General features: G+C 31.2%; 3 protein-coding genes across 3 annotated transcripts in view; 1 reads left to right on the forward strand and 2 right to left on the reverse strand.

Annotated features, from left to right (window-relative positions):
* LOC123710829 (pre-mRNA-processing factor 17) overlaps positions 1-8861 on the reverse strand; it is a 33539-nt gene extending 24678 nt beyond the window's left edge. Inside the window, exons 1-10 of the mRNA XM_045663076.1 lie at positions 8560-8861; positions 8203-8479; positions 7683-7836; positions 7243-7358; positions 6898-7001; positions 5755-5862; positions 4964-5072; positions 4624-4778; positions 4346-4479; positions 3309-3530 (exon numbers count right to left, since the gene is read on the reverse strand). Coding sequence (XP_045519032.1) covers positions 3309-3530; positions 4346-4479; positions 4624-4778; positions 4964-5072; positions 5755-5862; positions 6898-7001; positions 7243-7358; positions 7683-7836; positions 8203-8479; positions 8560-8730 — 1550 coding nt within the window. The 5' untranslated portion in view covers positions 8731-8861. The remainder of the gene's footprint in view (positions 1-3308; positions 3531-4345; positions 4480-4623; positions 4779-4963; positions 5073-5754; positions 5863-6897; positions 7002-7242; positions 7359-7682; positions 7837-8202; positions 8480-8559) is intronic.
* A 130-nt stretch (positions 8862-8991) lies between these two features.
* Positions 8992-10637, forward strand: LOC123711152 (V-type proton ATPase subunit F). The gene is made up of 5 exons (XM_045663588.1): positions 8992-9152; positions 9261-9342; positions 9488-9693; positions 10129-10152; positions 10543-10637. Exons 1-5 carry the CDS (start codon positions 9099-9101, stop codon positions 10573-10575), a joined length of 399 nt encoding a protein of 132 aa, XP_045519544.1. The 5' UTR covers positions 8992-9098; the 3' UTR covers positions 10576-10637.
* A 13-nt stretch (positions 10638-10650) lies between these two features.
* Positions 10651-15338, reverse strand: LOC123711151 (carbonic anhydrase 7). The gene is made up of 5 exons (XM_045663586.1): positions 15227-15338; positions 11855-12058; positions 11470-11741; positions 11093-11323; positions 10651-11014 (listed from the first exon to the last, which is right to left on the reverse strand). Exons 1-5 carry the CDS (start codon positions 15267-15269, stop codon positions 10808-10810), a joined length of 957 nt encoding a protein of 318 aa, XP_045519542.1. The 5' UTR covers positions 15270-15338; the 3' UTR covers positions 10651-10807.
* Positions 15339-20169: the final 4831 nt, after the last annotated feature.

The following is a 20169-nucleotide window of genomic DNA, read 5'->3' on the forward strand; positions in this document are numbered from 1 at the left end:
AGATAGCCTACAAACTACAGCGGTTTTCTAATGAAACATATTCTGTATGTATATTATTTTGTAAAATAAAGAAACAGAAAAGTACTTAAGAGGCTAGGCCGTTAATTCAACGGTTTATTAAGCTAATTGGCTTATATACACGCATTTGTGCTTGTGTGAATGGGCTTTACATTGTCTATATACAATCTGAGACTGTTCAGATCTATACCGCTTTATATCCATCAGATATTTAAGCAATACATTAAAAAAAAAAATTTTTCAATTCTTGTATAAGCAAACAATAGGAGTCGCAAGTAAACACGGATTATAAACAATTGGTACGCTCTATTCTTGAAGTACTTAATTTGTTATTTTTGTTAAAGCTACTAATAGGAAAAGATTACTTTGAAAGGTTTTTAATGCATTCGTGAAAAGACAGATTCAACATTAATATACTTAGTACATTTTAACAATTTACATTCTATAAAAAGTATCTTTAGACTTATAGACAGTCATCATTTTTGTAGTGAATTCTTTAATTTCCCACCAGACAACGGATATTTTATTTTTATTATACGAATATCTTTGAATAAAAAACTCGTAAGCGATAAATTTTCGTAAAGAATCTGGCAATTTATTATTTTTACAATTAAGTTAGAAAATATTCTCAAAATATCGCTATTATTATATTTCTCGTTTTTTAGAAGGCAAACGGGCAGGAGGGCTCACCAATTAGTTTTGTTATGCATCACTGTTAAATAAATACATATTCCAAAGCTGGGAGGTCGCTCCGTGAAGCCTGCGATATGCTAGCTTCTGCTTCTGGAAGGAGTTACGCTGGCTTAACTAGCTAGAACGATAAAAGACCAAATGGTGCGGAAATCGATATACACACCATATACAAAATGTTATATTTGAGGATTATAAACGTATCAAATGTCCTCCAAAATAGCTGTTTTCATCGTAATACACATTCTTTCTTCGTTATATGTATTGGCTAGGTTGAAAATGACATTAAAACTATCCAATTAGTAAACTAATGTACGGAAGACCTATTTCGCCTAGTTTGAATCTCACCCAGTGCCTTATGTAGAATATTATAAAGGAATGTGATAGGTGTCAAGGTTAGCCAACCTAATAATAAATAAGAAAAACAAAAAAACTAAATAAAAACGTTACTTTTCTCAACTGTTATTAGTTGGTTTTGGTAATAATGTTTTAATTATAAACAATGTATAAAGCAAATGAATACAACATTGATTTGCTACGAAAGGTTACGAGAATATTCAACAATAATTGCGTGATAAAATAACGATTGAATTTTAATATCACCGTGACGAGACATGTTCTATTCAAGTATTTACTATTTATATATTTTTCGTAATGAAATAACTGATAAATTTGCTAAATTACGTATTTTGTTATTAAAACGGACATTTTAAAAGATTATAGCGGCTTTTTTCTTTACAAATGAATTATTGCACACATATTTGGATAAGTTCACTATTTATCTACGGCAATTAGAATAATCTAAATCGAATACAGGAAGGAGGTCACTCGTTATTAGGTTTTTTACACTTGTAACTCATTGAATAATTTATATTCAATAAAAGAGAAATCGTCCTTCTCACTGAACACTTATTGGCAGGTCGTCTACATCGGTTTTAAATAGTTCATTAAAAATTAATTAAACTGCCAGAATTCACTTCAGAGTACATCAGACAATTCATTTAATTAACTGAAATCGACCTTAGAACGTAAATTTCCCGAGGTGATTTTAGTTTTTAAAGGAGTTTAACATAAGTTACGAAAGTAACAACAAATACTTAAGGAAATCTTCATACAATTTACGAAAATGTAGACATTTTCCATTTACTAAAGAGGATGTGAGGAAATATTTTAAGAAGCGGAAAGACTCTGTCTTCAATTAGCAGTAGAAACTTTTTTTTTAGTTTAATATTTTCTTTTTTTATCTATTAATGTACTTATTCTGTGTCGTTTATCAATGTAATCTGTGTTAGCTTTAAATTGTCTAAGTAGTTTCTTTTATAATATGGATATGTAGATGTAGGATTTATATATTTATTTATATCATAATACAAATATATATATTGTAGTTATTGTTTTTCTCCGATAATCTATTCTTTAGGTCTCTAGGTCTAGGTCTTTCTCTAGGTCTTTGCCCGTAGGCACACTACGGGCAAAGACCTCCCCCATTGTAATCCATTTTCCCTTATTATGTTTGCAAATTGTCCATCTTTTATCTGCTCCTCTTATGTCCAGCCCATGTACATTTTAGTTGTTTTCTTATATATGTAACGTCAGCAAAATCCCGTTTTATGTTTTAAATTCTTGTTACTTATTTTGTCAAATCTTTTCTTCTTTGTAAGATTACTTATAAATATAACTATAATATCATGATTGGTGTGTCATTGAGATGATTAATCATATTTTGTTAGAGATTGTCTATTTAACCAACAAGATCAACAACAAAACGACTTGTAATCATTTTTATATCATATGACATTGGGTCTGTGGTTAGAGTTATCTGTACTCAATGGCTTAAAGTTACAGATATATGTCATTAGAGATTTTACATCGTTTAGGTATATTTGTTAACATTGAGTTAGTAGTTTTCTAAACAATAAATTAATAAATAACTTTGATCAAATACGTTTTTCACACGGCAGTCGTACTTAGCGCCAAGTTTTGACTCTCAATGTCCTGGTTTTTGATCCAATAGTCACGTAGATGATCAGCCTTCTGTGCCTGACGCACGCCGTCGACTTTTTGGGTCTAAGGCAAGTTTGGTTTCCTCACGATTTTTTCCTTTACCGTTCGAGCTAATGTTAAATGCGCACATAGATAGTCCATTGGACACAGCCGGAGATCGAATCTACGACTTTAGGATAAGATCGCATGCTAAATCTACTAGCCCAACACTGTTCTCTGCTCTCGAAGCAGGCCTACCCTTTAATAAATGCTTTTTGAAGGACCTTGACTCGATATTCATAGCCAAAGAGTTGTAGCGCCACTGGATTATTTTTTAAGAGTTTTAGTATTATATAATATTATTATAGTTAGAGTAATATATTTATATAATTGACAATACGTTCATTAAGATTGTATATAAGTGCTCTCGTTCAGAGTGGGTAACTGCTTCAACTATAATAGTACATTGAGTATGTCATATATATAGCGTTATATATTAAATGATTAGATAAATAGCAGCTTCAGAAGCGAAATCTCTTATGTAACCGAACAATCGTATAAAACTAAATTTATTTAAAAATAATTTCTGCCAATTCAATCAATAAATAATAACATACCTCATGTCCGGAGAGAAATCCACCGAGCAGGCATATCCGGCGACCATGTGACCCGTGAACGTCTTCTTCCGGTTCATTTTGAATCTGTTCAAGGCGCTGAAGACGATCACTTTATTGTCCATCGACTGGCAGGCCAGCCATTTGCCGTTGGGCGAGACCGTCACCGCGGGCAGCGAGTGCATGGTGGGGTCTGCTATGTACTTCATGTCCACTGGGATGTCCCTGGACACGAATTGGGAATAGAATTTGTATGTTCATAATCAATTGTATGGACTGACCTATGAACACACCTTACGCAGGACTTAGAGACAAAGGACACACTCCTGCAGTCACATGTGTAAACAGTTTAAAAATAACCAATATTGTTATGGATTGCTGGAAACTCCGATATATGTATTTTTTTACTTATAAAGGTTCCCAAAGGTCTGATAAATAATAATTAAAAACAATTTTACTTGTTTTTTGTATAATAACGACCTTAACGTCGATCAAGATCCACCCGGTCTACAAATAAACCTAATATTTTTATGTTTTAATGAGATTCATACTATATCTATAAAAAAAATACGTTTTTTTTTTGCAGATAAATGTAGCCCTAGAACCATAGAGTGCAAAATAATATGTATAATAATAACTATGTGAAATTGAAACGAAACAACTTATCCTTTTTTGAGCATGGTAACATTTTATAGTAGAAACTTATCACAAACTGTCTCTTTTAGTGAATGACAAGAAACTCATTTATATAAACTGAAATAATGTTAATAAATACAGAATATCTTTCACCGACGATCACAGACTACATCTATATTATTGAAGTTATCTAATCTATGACATTACCGCATCTACTAGTCTGTGCCACGTTCTATTATTTATTATGCAATTTTAATAATTTTTATTTGGCTTAAAGGTCTCGTTACCAGGCCATAAAATTATTAAAAAAAATTTTTATTAAATATAATATATTTTAGATACCTACTTCTTTGAAATATATGAAATAATATCGTAGAATTAAATTTTGTACGTAAATAACTCACCACTCCCAAACCCTAAGACTCTTGTCATCAGAGGTGGTGACGAAGCGCCGGTTCTCATCCACGAAGGTGATGGTGTTCACCGCACCCAGATGCCTGTCGTACTCTTGGACTATTTCCCCACTCCTCGTGTCCCACTGCAATGTATTACAAGTATTCCAATAAAACATATTTAACGGATATAAACTCGTATTTATTAACGTCGAGAACGTTCAATCTTCGCGTTTATTAAACTCGTAAACTAATATTTTATCAGTCGGTTTAATTCAAAGCAAACTCACACATATAATCTTCTTATCCGAAGTACCGGCCACGAAGAGATGCTGTTTATCTTCATCGGGATGAAATTTGGCACAGTAGGGCACCTTGCGTGACGTAAAACGGGACACACACGCGCCCGTCTCGCTGTCCCATAGTTTGATGTATCGGTCGTACGCTGACACAAATCCATTTTTATACTTTCAATTGTCTTTTGTTAACATAGCCTTTACACATTAAGAATTTGTATTATTATAAACTTATAATTTACATAAATTTAAATTAATAGTTAAGTTTAAAAAGTGTTTTCTTAACATAGATACAGATATACCTCGAATTCATAATAAATAAGAAAAATGTTACCGGCAGAGACAAATTGACTTCCTGCGTTGTTAAAGTTGACGTCTCTGACGGCTTGACGATGGCCGAAATACGTGCGCACGCACCGACGGTCCCCGTACACCTCCCATATCTACAACAATTAAAAATGTCCACCAATAAACATGATTTATAATCAAACTAGCAAATAACTTTAATACGAAAAAAACTTCGGTCAACTTAAAGGCCACATGAACTTGAACATATAGTTGTCTCTTTTCATTACAACGTTCACATAATTTGACAGAAAGGGACGGAGCAATTTGGTCTGATTTAATTTATGGTAATCTGTTATTTTTTTTATTTGGTTTATATAATATATAACCTCTATATTTAAAATTGATGAATTAGTATAATAGATGTAAAAAGACATATAAAAACATTAACAATTGTGTAATTTAAATTACTATCATTAAATTTCCCACAAGAATTTAAGAGTGTGCTCCAATTTCATCATGCCTCTGGCTGATGCAGGACAAATATTTGTTTTTAACTTGTTTCATTATTATTAATTACTTGATATGTCATGTGGAACATTGTGTTTTGAAAACAAGTTGCAACTTCTTACAAACGTTGTGTAATTTAAAAACAACTTGGCAATTAAAAAGAGTGGCGGAGAGTTTATTGCCAGTTCTACGACCTTGATTTGAGAACTGGCAGTAAATGTAAAATTAGAAGCATTTAATGTATGTTCCTATTTATTGACGTTCATAAGTGTACATTGTGTTACCTATATGAATAAATGATTTTGAATAAAAAATTTACCCAAAAATTACCTTGACCCTGCAATCCATCCCAGCCGAAAGCATAAGATGTGCCGTGTTAGGAAACCATCGCACAGCCGCCACGCCCTTTGTGTGACCTTTCCATGTGAATATGTGTGACTGAAATATTTTTTTTATTTTCATTCAACTATTACTATTTAACTACTAGTAATCTTACACCTAACATACACATTATAAAAAAAAACACTTAGTCAATACAGAAAGCCAAAACAGATTACATAGATTAACAATGTATATAAAACAGAAAACAAGTAAGTACATTTACAGATAAAATATATTAAAAAAAAAAATTTAACTAAAGAAAACTGCAAGTTAACATTTGAAACAGTTAATAATAATTAATATTTTGAATAACAGCTTAAACAAAATCAGAGTCTTCCCGCCTCTTCAAAAACTTCCTCACATCTATGGTGAGGTGGAAAATATCAATACTCTGGACAGTTGCACATGGAACAATTTGATGTATCTTGTCGCATAAGGAGGGGGGATTTTAATAGAAATTAAACACAACAAATAGGGGCCATCTATCCGCCCATTAATAATTGCATGTAAAAATAGCAAGTCTTGTTGACTCCGACAATGTTCTAGTGAATCTAAATTAAAATATTTGCAAGAACCTATGCTTCTTTTGATTGTGGAATTATTATTTGATTTGCATGGGAGTAAACCAAATAAATGAAACTTTAGTATAGCACACAAAACAGTTGAAAATCTACACCAATTATAGAGTTGAAGCATTTTTTTCTATTTTATCCAGCCAAATATTGGAAACCGGTAAGCTGTCGGCTCTATAAGAATTGGCTTCAATCAATTTTTGTCTAGGTAATAATGAATTAAGAGTGTATTTAGTAAAATTAACAACTGAATACGTTTAACCAAGGGCCATATCACTGTAGACAGTAAGATGCCAACAGATTATTTTCAGTTTGATTATAGTTCAACTTCTAGTTTGTGGCTTAGGTCTTGTTTGAAATTACATTCTGATTCAGAACTAAAACTTGCCAAGGCTAAGTCTTGATCTTGATTTGCTCAATCTTTAAAAATATTTTGACGTATGGTTTTAGACTGTTACGGTTAAAATAGTTTAAATTATAATTAAATCTTCGGGCTTTAATAAATGTTTTAAAATTTTACCTTGGGTAAAAAGCATTTGGCCGGAGGTGTATCACTACGTAATTGTGTTTCACTACGAGGAACCTCCAACCACGACCTGCCTTGGTAGTCTGTAGCTTTGTCAACTGAAAATATATATTTATAGATGGATATTTATTGTATTTTTTTACTAAATATAATTGAAGCGACTTTGTATATATTTTTAAAAATTTTAGATAACAAATTGTTTAAAATGGAAAGAAAAATTTTTTTCATATGAAATTCAAAGTAATTCTGAGCCATATTATAGGAAGCCTCAGCCTTAGAATACAACAAATAATAATAAATACAAAGTACAATTTCTGTAAAACATATAAGAAAACATACTATGAAATATAGATTTCTCCTCCAATGGTTTATCATCATCAACTTTGCCTTTCTTTTGCCTCTTTGCTACAATTTCTTCTAGTTCTTTGGCCTCTTCGCCTTCTGGTTTCATTATTCTGAAAAAATTGGTATATATATAGCCATGACATCTATCATGATTGATTGAATAGCAATTTATCAAAATTGTATATGTGACATTTTTATAGACAGAAAATATTTCATTAAAATTACTAGAAACTGTAGAAATTAATATATTTTTAGTTTAGAATCTCAGTATCCATAACATCCAGGATAGTGCTTTATTAAAAACTATAAATTGTGATTAAATCATTATATATAATGGAAAAGATTGTTACTATCTATGCTATACTGCATTTATTGAGTATTTATGTATTTCAACAACAATAATACAAAATACTTTTTTTGACAAGTCTACATACCTTTTTTCACCAACATAACCTCCCCAAGGGCCTAAAAATCCCACTATGTCTGCAGGGTCATCATTTTTATTCCTTTTCTTTTTATCTTTCTTCTTAATTGTTTCAAATACTGATTTTCCTTCAGCCTCTTCTGGTGGTGCAACAGTTTCAGACACTACAATTCAAGAACCGAAATGACAAAAACATAAGTACCATCCCGTAAATATACAGTCACTATTCAAAGGACACATGGGGACATAGTTTATTTCTACAATTCACACATGACATGATTATTGGACATACGTATAATTTTACACCTTAGATTTTTTTCTACAATAAATTATTTTGTATAAAATAATATTGCTGTGATATATTTTTAAATATCACTTTAAAAGCACTCCCTTGCTTAAGGAATAAGTATTGCAGCAAGGAAACAATTCCACCGTTAAAGGTACTGTAAATTTGATTGTTATGATAACTAATATAGATAATAGAATTAAAAAATTATAGATTATTAACAATCAATAAAACTCAAACTTACCTACAATTCCATCACCTTTACCACTATCAGCTGAAGGCTCAGTAGATGGATCCACTGCATATCCATAGCTTGTAAATGTTCTTCGTTGGTTTTCGAACTGAAATTCACTAATATGTGCCTTTTCAACATAACCTGATAAAATATTCTTATTTGCTCTCATTTGTTGTGTTTGAAAAGGATTTTCTGGGCCATATTCAGGAGCAAACAGTTCTTCATACTTTGGATTATGCGTTAATTCCTGGTTTTTTTGTATAAGTACTCTGCTATCGTCATTATTCTGAAAAAATGATTGTAAAAGGCATTAGAGACAATTCTTGGCTAGAGGCTAGATCGGCGATATGTATAGTAAATACACACTGTAGGCATAACTACGGGAGCAGCACATATTTGCATTTTCTTAGCAAGAGATAAATTGGAATCGACGGGTTTCAAATGAGTCAATAACTTTTCATTGCTATGTTGATGTAAACTTTCGGGGTCAGTTTCCTCGTCTTCCGAACTACTTCCGTAGTGTTGTATATTCAGCATGATTATTTGTAAGCTTTGTATATTTGTCAATATTTTTCTTAAACTATGTATTTAATTAAAAGTCATATTTTTATAAAATATAGTTTTTCAAGCAACACATTGAACTTTATTCACAAATAACAACAAATTACAAATCGGAAAGTCAAAACGTCATTGTCAGAGAAGTACACAGACAAAGTGGGGATGATAGTTGATACAGAGAATGTTGAATTTGATTTTATTTTGTGGCTAGCAACATTTCAACAGCAGCTTTCATAAAAATTTCAGTACTACCAAACTTAAAAGAATCCCGTAGTCAGGTGATGAATTTTGTGTGACAGTTCTTGATTTTAATAATTTTACCAAAAAAATAATAGTTTTCCATAAAAATGGCTCTGCAAGCTGCTGTTAAGGGTAAACTAATCAGCGTTATTGGTGATGAGGTAATAGGAAATCATTTTTTCTTAAATTCTCAATTTTAAAGCTTACTATCGCCATTTGTTTTTATACTGCGATTTCTTTACATATTCATTTCTTCATCAATCTTTCAGGACACTTGTGTCGGATTCCTCTTGGGAGGTATTGGCGAAATCAATAAGAACAGACACCCCAATTTTATGGTAGTTGACAAAAGTAAGTACTTTTTGATAGAATCTATACATTTTTTAGTACTGTATGCAGCTAGATTAGGTAAACTAATATAAAGAATTCTAAAGGACAACAATAGCAGCATTAAGTTTAGCCGAACAAAAATACAAGAAATTAAACATAATTTCAGACACACCTGTCAGTGAAATTGAGGACTGTTTCAAAAGATTCACAAAGCGGGATGATATTGATATCATCCTCATCAATCAGAATATTGCGGAACTTATCAGGCATGTAATAGATGCTCACGTGGCCCCAGTGCCATCAGTACTGGAGATTCCCTCCAAGGACCACCCATATGATGCAAGCAAGGACTCCATTCTACGTCGTGCAAAGGTATGTGGGTGGTGCCAAATTAGTAACATTTATAAAATAAATGTAGCTCTAAGTGTATTTCTTTCAAATATTATAAACTTCATTTTAACAATACAAAATTCCTGAGGAGGGGTTTTCAATTTTGTTTTTCTTCAATAAATATTCAATAAACATACTTCAATATAGGTAACTATATTGATCACATCATTTTTAATGTATTTACACAAATTTAATCACATGTCTGTATTAATGATTGAGTTGCTCATTGACTGGTGTTACTTTAAGATGACCATTGTTTCAATAGTGTTATAATAATAAAAATTGTTTTATATTTTTATTCAACAAAGGTATGATCATAAACATTGTCAGTGTTTATATTAAACAGTGTTTTGAGACATAAATTTGTCATGTCATAGGCATCGGAATTTTATGATTTACCAAGTATGTTTTTTACAGGGCATGTTCAACCCAGAAGATTTGGTACGCTAAGAGTGTTAATGTTACTGCATGGTGTGTCTGACCCTAATCAGGCGGCACTTAAATTGCCAAAAATATGGATACCTACTAACATCTAATTTATTTTAAATTTGCATTTAACATTTGATTCCCATGTGCAATTTTGTCATCATATTATGTTAATACATTCCGCAGAGTATTTTATGAGATATAATTAATTAATTTTTTGGTGAAATGCCTTTAATAACATTGTTTTAATTGAATTGTTGAAATTTTAATATAGTGTATGAACAATTGAATTGAGTTTTATTTACATCTTATTAGAGTGTGCATGGCATGGTGTGTATTCTATATATTTATTATGTAATAAACATTATATTTTATTTATCTATCCAAAGTATCTTTTCTTTTCAGTCTATGTTTGGAGCTGAAAACTACTCTACTTAATTTGTAAACTTGTAGGCTTAAAATGTTTTGGTTATAAAATAAAAATATCTTATAATTATTTATGTATTTATTTACATTAACTTAATAATACTGATTGCACATATATAATATGACACAGTGCACACAACCATTAATCACATAACATAGAAGTATATATAATCGTGAGTACCCGTAAAAACGAGGAGCGGTGGTGGGTTAATTATTTTAAAGATTTGTCAAAGAATAGGCTAAATTAATCATCGAATTCGTTGACGTCATTTTCTGCTTTCTTGTGGCCAACCCAGTCCCACTTTGAGTAGTGGAGCTTGGTCTTCTTGAATTTAGGGTTCTTTGAAGTAATACGAACAAAGATACGACGTCCAAATAGTGGTTGCAGTTGTCTGAAGTTGTCAACAAGGGGCAAGTTCAGGTTGGAGAGCAGGCCACGGAAGTTGTCCATCTGAAAAGAACCAAACATTGATACACCTATTGGATATAACTGATGATAAGATTAAGAATTTTGTAGTTTGATTATTACCTGGAATACAGAAATCGGCAGGTAGTCGGAGAATACAACCCATGTGACGGCTTCAGCGCAGGGTGGGGTGGTAAGGGATCCTTTGTATGTGTAGAAACGTTCAGTGTCAAGTCCAGAAAGTATAGAAGAGAGCGAGAAAGTGTGTGGAAGTTGCATACTAGTGTTGTAGTTCTCGATAGAAGATAAGTTCTTGACGATGGGAGTTAAAAGTTTAGCGTCAAATTCCACGACCTACAAGAAATTGGGTAAAACATTAATTATTGTCGTCGTAAATTTTATTTTAAGGGCTAAACAATACGCAATGCAAAATATCATGGAGTGTCATGCAGCCAGACCTTTGTTATTCCATATGTTGTATATTATTTAAACATTCTGACCTGGTAGAAGAAAGCAAGAACGCAAAGACCGTCTGGGTGCTGAAGAGCTTCCGCGAGACTTCTGTATTTCTTGTTTCTGTGAATAATGTGCATTTCCAAAGGCAGACGCATATCATTGAGTGTATGTTCCGAACCACGGTTGTTCTTGTCACCCCAGTGGAAATGAAGACCCTCAATTTCATATTCGTTGTCAAGGGGACCCCCGAAAATGTACGGAAGGCGAAAACCTTTCTTTTCCTCTTCGGATGAATATTTCGGGATGGCTAGAGCGACTGAAATTAAAAGGGTCCATATAGGGAAAATCGTCACTGACTTCGACAACTTAATTATAAATACTCAGGAATTGGTTCAGCCGTTGTCAAGCATTTAATGCTATCATACTTACCGGAATGACCATTGTTAGTAGTAGTCAAGGGACCAGGCAGGGGATTCTGGTATCCAATTAATTCCATAGCGGGGATCGAAATAGGGATTGCCTGACGAGCTGATATAGCGATAGGCGATTGTTGGCGACCTCCACATGCTGGATGGAGTACGGCCCAACGACGTTGGTCAGAGGCGCGGTACCCCCAACCCAGGACCATAGACACTGAAACGAATTAAACTATCGTAATGCCATATTTGTTTATAGTTTAATAGTCGCGTTTTTAATTTAGTAACAAGTTATTGAAGATGATAATTACCAAAGACTGACAGGTAATAAATAGTGCTTTGTTTGATTGCGATAAGATAAAAAATATAAGGTTTTTAAAGCTTTGACTCATATTGGGGTTATGAGTTCATGCACTCTTCTTATAGTTTGATTAACGAACAAATTAATTTAAAATGAATAAACATTACATATTTTTATAATATGACTAATTGCCGCCTATAAATAATCAATGAAACAAGCTAAAATCTTTTTCTAAAACCATAAAGAGAAATAAGAAACCCCTAATGTATTTTATCTGACCAAAAACAAATTTAGATACGATTTTTCAATTTAAATCGGTTAGTTCTTAACTAGTCAGTACTTATTCAATATCGATTTAATAATATAAATGTAAACCCAACTCCTTATTGAAGGAACATAAATTCATGTCATAAAAATCTATGTAAATTTGTTCAGTTCTTGTTCTATGATTTTGTTTATAGTCACCAAAAACATCAGGCGCCATTTATAAATAATTTGTATTCCAGACGTACTTATTTTATAGCGATCGTTAAATGTGTTTAATTTAAAGAAAGCACGTATCGCTACAAAGTTTAAAATATGGTTAATTTATGGACGTTTTTCATTCATCTTGATGAAAGTAACATTGCAATCTACATGTATCTCTGACTCTAGGATTTTATGTTACAGAAACCTACTTCTATAAACGAATTAATTTAAATCTACAATGGCGAAGTTAAATTACTTTATGCTATGAAAAACTGATATATATTTTCCGTTCCTAGTAGTTGGTACTTTAAAGTCTTGTAGCCTCTCAATTATTTTGGCTATGGTTTGCGGAGTTACATTGATAATTTCATAGTAAAGTAAGTTGTGTCTATACACCGAAGCAATGATTGTTTCGTCGAAAAACAAAGATAGGGGCTTGCCTTTAAATAAGTGCTTGACAATATAAGCCACGGAAATGGTATCAGTTATAACGTACAAAATGTATACCTAATACATTAACAAAGTATTTAGGAATTTTTAAAATCGTTATAGAATGTAAATAAGTTTGATCTTTATTTATTGCATTAGTTAAGATAATCTGCATCGTGCATTTCAATTACATATATATTTTAGTCAGAAAATACGAGTACGTGATCTGAGTATAAAGTTTATTAAAATTAGACGGTAATATAATAAGTGGCTATAAATTTAGGTTTACATTTAACGTAATTTATGTTTAAACATTATGTATGGCGTTGTCAGTAATAAATTAAAATAAAACAGCCGAACTGAGAACAACGACCGACGATTTAACGATTTTTACTTGGTGTTGTGGAAGATGCTTCTAAGAGCTTTTTTCTATTAGCAATAACGTGATTACAATATATTGTAGTTTTTAATACCTACATCTAAGATGTAAGATGTAACTACCTTGGCTATGTGCATGAATAACACTTGTTTCAACGATAAAAGTAAAACAAATATGTCCTGAAAACCAATGGATGAATGTGTCTGTCATTGTTAGTTAACAGGACATGCGTAAATCCTTGGACGCTAAGTTATTACAAATAGATGGATAGAATCGTTCACTATTCAGTGATTTTCAATCTTTTAACCTATCGTGGATTAAGCACAGCCCACTTATATTCATGTATGTGTGTGTTTTACACGTCAACGAAATACATTCATTATATACAATAACGTAATCGAAATACATGTAATTCCACCAATTCATAATTATATTATTTAGCAAGTATGTTGACAATGCAACAAATTTAAACAGCATAAAACTGTATGTTTATTTGATATTTTTATTATAAATAGATATTATTGTAACATAACTGTGTATTAAAAAAAATATAAATATATGAATGTCTATTTATAATTAGTAATTCATTTTAACAAATAGTCAGTTTATACAAGATTGAAACAGAAAATTAAAACATGACGTTTTAGGAGAGCGTACGGTTTTAAGAAATGATTTGAATGAGATTGAGATTTCAAAATCACGCCTACATATACAATATCATACATTAAATTTAGCCTAAAGGGAGATGCTATAATAATGCCAATTATTATAATTAAAATAAATATAAATAATTCGTGACATTCCACGTAAATATCAAACATGACCATGCGATAACTGCATTTAAATTGAATTTGCAAACAAATGCGACCTCTTTGCAGATTAACTAATACAAATTTTAGGTCAAGATTAATATAGATAGGCAAACATTCGTGGATATGTAATATCTAAGAATTTTTTTATTATATAATATCAGAATTAATCGCTTTGCGGCCATGATATAGTTTTACGACCACATCGCCTCGTGTGACTTTTTCGCTATTAAATTAATTATACAAAAATATACAGCAAAGTGCACAAGTAACATTTTTTTTAAATGCCTCTCTTGTATCTGTATCTTATATAAAAGGTACAGGTGAATTATATTGTCTACCACTACAAAACCTAATTAATTTAAATTAAGCCCTAATCGAGACTGATTTTTAATGGGTGTCATTTTAAAAAATTCTAATTCTCTTAAAATGATGTTGGTCAAAAATTCTAGACTATACATCACAGTTGCCATGTGTAAATTTAAAAAATTACAAGAAAGCTAGAAGTTAAATCTTAATTGTATGCAAAAATATCATAAAAAATTTCGATCGTTTGAGTGTTTGATGCAGTGTCGGATGTTTATTCAATCTGCATTGTATGTTGAATATTTTGCGTGCCTTGCTATAGCTGATCTTACCGGCTTTTATAATTAAATATAATTGTATTTAATTTATAACGGTTTATCATGGTTAATCTAATGATATGCTCCAATTCACTATCCTTTAATTAAAATTTGATTTATTAGTGAATATACAAAGGGTTATTTAATAGAACCTGTAGAGATATTTTGTTTAGGATTAATTTAATTTTAGTTAAATTAAAATATTCAAATACGACACGCCAAGATATTTAAGACTTTGTTAATTCATATTTTTTTATTTATAATTACTAAATAACTTGAATTTTATTAAATTAAAGTTGAAATTCCTTAATGAATTATTTTGATTAATTTAAATTGTGAATTACTTTAATTTTAATAATGATTTTTTTTAACTTACCCTGAAGTGCCAAAAGCGCAACTGATAATACGATGTTATTCATTTTAAATAATTATTAGATTAGTATTGAATGTATGGACACTTGATGCTTCCTTTCTTACAGCCAGCGGCTTATATACTACACAAGAAAATCTTGAGCAGAGCGATTTCAATGGCCTAACACGTCATTCGTGTGAGAACTAACCCTTAACTGCTTAGCAGGGCTTAAACGACCACGCAATATCCATAGAAAATAATCTGTACATTTTAAAATCATCTCTTAATTAATTGTTACAAATAATATAATGTTTGTCTTCTGATAAAAGTTTTCCAATCGAGTATCTTGTTTATGGTGAAAATAAGTTCAGCAGAATAAAGCTCAGGTATTCAGTGGAATCTCGAAAGTTTCTTTGATATATTGTGTATTATTAAATATTTATTTAATATATATTTCCAACCCACCTACCTACATAGTTATAGTACATAACAAATTGAAAAGTTTGGTCCTTCTGGCAGTGCCCCTTTTATATGCAATACTTATTCGTTGAGCAAGGTAACCACCAGCTCTGTTTTAATTTTTTATTTACAATTTTTAATAATAAATGTCACTAAATAGTAAGCTTTTATTTATAGGCCTATAGCATAAACATATTAAGACAAATTTAAAAGATTGTGTCCATAATGGTTTCGTAAAATGTACACCTGCATGCACAGGGTTAAATCGATCACCCATTGGGCTGAACAATACATTATAACATCACTGTGATATAATTAATTTGGCTAGGCAAGTTATTTTTTAAACACCCCATTCAATTATATCAAAATATAAAATAAAGTGAACGCAATGGATATTTTTCTGTATTCATTTCTATCCTGGCGAGATTACTATGAAGATCAATCAAGAATATATTCAATTATTTTTATATGGAATATTTATTGTGTTTTTAAGATAGCATTTCTACAATTATACGTCTAAAAAGACAGAAATACTGTGGGCCACGGTAGCATGGCTTCTAGTCCAGCAGAATTGACAAATATTTTTGATAACGCGTAATTTCCGCGCTGTAAATTGCGTAAAAATATCCTACAAAATTGGTATCCAAGGAAAGCCTTACAAAAGATTTGTTAAAAAGTTTTACTGACGTACAAGGCGTCCTTATTTTAGATATTTTTAGACACGGCTATTATTGTTGAGCAACTTTATTCATTTATATAAGCTGAGTTTCAAAAAGAAAAGAGCTAATTCGATGGGTTTTCGTCACAGGTATTTTTATATAATTTATAGGCAAGTAGTTGATCAGCCTTCTGTACCTGACAAACGTTGGTTTCCGTAGGATTGTATTCTTCATTATATGTAAGACTCTAAGTGCAAATAATGAATAACGTTAAGGCAAAGCGGAGATTCAAATGCCTTATTGTTGGGGGAGTCTCACGTACAGCTAGTAGTTTGACACTGCTCCCAAAACAATATCGTTCGACTATACTTTGATGATCTTACTTTCTTTACAGATGCCCGTAGGGGTAGCTTTTAGCACTCTTACCAAGGAGCCGAGATATACGACCCACAAGGGTCACAGTGTTTTTTCTATGATATAATTGTCATAAAAGTTCCGTAAGGATTCTTTCAGGGTTCGGGTTCGACTACGAATCACAGACAAAAACAAAACACTTCGGATGGAGTATTGTGCCAGGCAAGTAGTTAAAAGACATGGAGGGCACAGTTGAATATCTATGGTAAGTTTGGGCTACCACATAATGGCGTCTCTGTGATCGACGATGTATGTAATGATATGTCCTAGGAGGTGGACATTACTGATAGTGTAGTAATTCAAAAAAGTTAAATAATAAATTACGCTCTAAACAGCGCACCGGAGTCGAATTATACTGTAGTAGAGTACCTAATAATAACTTTATTTACAACACGATAGCACAAAATAAAAGATGTAAATGGGCGGAGAACACTCAAACATAATATAATAAAAAAATACAATACAGAACTTAAACTACACTAAGCTAATCAATAAACAGATAAAAATAACTAAGCTTTCATGATACGATGTTGTTAGTTGTTACTTAAATGTAAATTTAATCTGCAAAGTCGGCCCGTCAATAGGCGTTCCTAAATCAAATAAAAGCAGTAGATTTTAACATTCTAAAACATTAAATTATAACTTAAATTAAAGCGAGTGAAACTTATCACAAAAATGTTACTTATCATGGACGTGTTTTCATATTTATTGTGGTAAAATTGCGATTATTAAACGTGTGATTTACTATTTCAAATTGTGTTGCAAGAAAAAAAAATACTATTTAAAAAAAATATGTAATATTAGTATAACACCTATACTATCACACGCGAACGATTTAATAGACCTGATATAAAATTCACAGAGAGATCGGTATGGTCTGAAAAGGCTCTTGGTATCTCAACTATCGCAGAATTCATTTGATTAGCTAACCTTTAACGTCTAAAGGTTTCTGATCCAGAAATTCCAGCACGAGACCAGAATGAAATTTGACATACAAGATCACAGCAATAAGCCGTGATACTCTTCCCCCGGTTCCCTAAAGGGTCGTCTAGTCTCGAGTTGAGATCGAGTCCTATCGTTTAAGTTTTGTTTGATATTTTTTCGATTGCCTGACGTAAGAACTACCGGCTGATCTATTATCAAATAATGCTCGGAAAATCTATTAAGGGTATATCTATAAATATCAATGTCTGTAACTTCCGATTTGTAATAATTAAAATAATTCTGTTCCTAAAGTATGTTTTATTTTAAATATAACTATTCCATTTACTATTCGAGAGAAAAACATTTTTCATTGTTTTATCAATGTTGTTAATAATTAGTCATGTATTCTCAATAGGTCCCAATTTATTATTGTTCCCTTTTTTGTTTTGATCAAAACTTTGAATTAGCGACACTTTTTGTCATAAATCTCTGCGCGTAGCAAAATTTTCATACAATGCGTCTAGTAAGCGCCGTTTGTTACTGTCTAAGTTATAAGTTGCAGCATAAAATTCAACCAAATTTATATTAATTAACCAAGTAATAACGACTCCATTAATGGGTTATAAATAACAAATATATATGGACAAGTAGGAACAAGTCATCAACAAGAACATCTAGGGGGTAAAAATATAAAAGAAAAAAAAATACAAAACGAAAATAACACTTAATATTTTAAATAAACAATTATTTTTAAGCAGGTCAAATTACATTTAATGTATCGTTCTTTTACAACATTATTTTGTCATAAAATATTGAATTATTGATACAACATTCATTGTTTTGAAGACTTAGGATAACAGTTAGCTACACTTCACTTACATAAAAATAGACAATTAATCTTATACCTTGCACCAACAGATAATAAAATTAAAATTCTTGTCTAGTGTATTGTCAAATATCATCAATCGCAGTGGACAGGCGGAGCTTGGGAGTCATAAATCATGCTCAAATGTGATAATCACCTGTATAAGCGATTGTTTGAGATATATGACACGCAATTGGGCGGGGTTTACGCTTCTGAAAACATCTTTGATCACGTCTATTTCTCTCATAATTAAGACAATATAATTATCATTGAAATATTTGCCCAACAATAATGCTTCCAGTCCACTCGTTTCTTGTTTTTTACCAGTAATTGAATTCTTATTGTTTTATTAATTAATTTGCTGATATAAATATACTGTTTTTTTTTAATATCTAATACGTAATACTAAATAATTTAAAAAAATGGTTGCAAGCTCTCAGTCCGCCACGAGTTGCCATGTTTATTATTTACTGTCAATTATTTTAATTATTCATATTATAAAAGAAAATTTAAGTTTTATATTTCCTGTTATTTATAAATTCATGATTGCCAGTAAAAAATGGCCGCAGTTTGCCATGCTTTCAAAAAGCGATTTCTGTTCCAAAGTGTGAGCGCAAGAGCGTCCTTAATGACCTGCCTTGTTTTATTACAATTCACAAATATATATGTTGTGTCAGATTTTGTTAAATTGTAAACCTTTATAGGGTTATGACAATTTATAAATATTTAAACGTGGCCAAAGTTATTTTACATTTCTCGTAAGATGTTAAATCGCTTCATACAGTCAGAAGCTGCTTTTGTTGTGAAGAAAAGGAAGGCTGTTTTTCCTTCAACCTAAAGATTGAAAAGAAGATCTCGGACCTTGCTAACCTGACCGTTACGTCATTACAGTGTTTGTATCCTCGAAATGTAGGTGTCGCTATAGAGTAATATTTTTTTTTATCAGATACTAATGAGTAAAACTACTAAATTTTTAATAGGTACATTTAATAAATAATAGATAATACAATTTTAACATAAAACTCGTTTAAATATAACTTTTTAGTATTTATAAATGGTAAACTGAAAAAACGAAGTCAAAATAAAAAAAATGACCAGCATATAGAATATCAATAATTGCTAAAAACTAGCAATGCAGCTTATTGATTTACTTATAAATCAAGACTATTTTGGTTTAAATGTACTTGAAAAGTTTATGTTAGGCTAAAGAGAAAACAATAAGGTATATTATAATACTATATTTATATACTATACAATTAAACTAGGCAAGAAAGGCATACAGAGCTCTAAAAGAAATCAACACCGGTAACATTGCTCCTGGGATTGTGCTGTTGAGGTGAATTATAGTTCTAAAGAAAATTATACCACAATAGTAAACTACACAAAATAAATTTCATGATAATGAAAATGCTTATACAAGATTCACCGATCTGATGTAATTTAAACAAATTCTGTAGAAAAGCTTCTTTAATTGACTACTTACTTTAATTGGCTGTCAAATTATTTCATATAAGTTATAAGTGCAAAATGTAAAGTAAAATTTTTCTTTGTCAACCCAATTTAGTTTCAACTGTCAAATTAATATTGCAGTTGCAGCAATCTTGTCAATAATAGTCATAACATGAAACAGGCCCAAAATAAAAATG

Source organism: Pieris brassicae, chromosome 6 (genome assembly GCF_905147105.1).
Source record: "Pieris brassicae chromosome 6, ilPieBrab1.1, whole genome shotgun sequence".
In the NCBI taxonomy this organism is placed as follows: Eukaryota; Metazoa; Arthropoda; class Insecta; order Lepidoptera; family Pieridae; genus Pieris; species Pieris brassicae.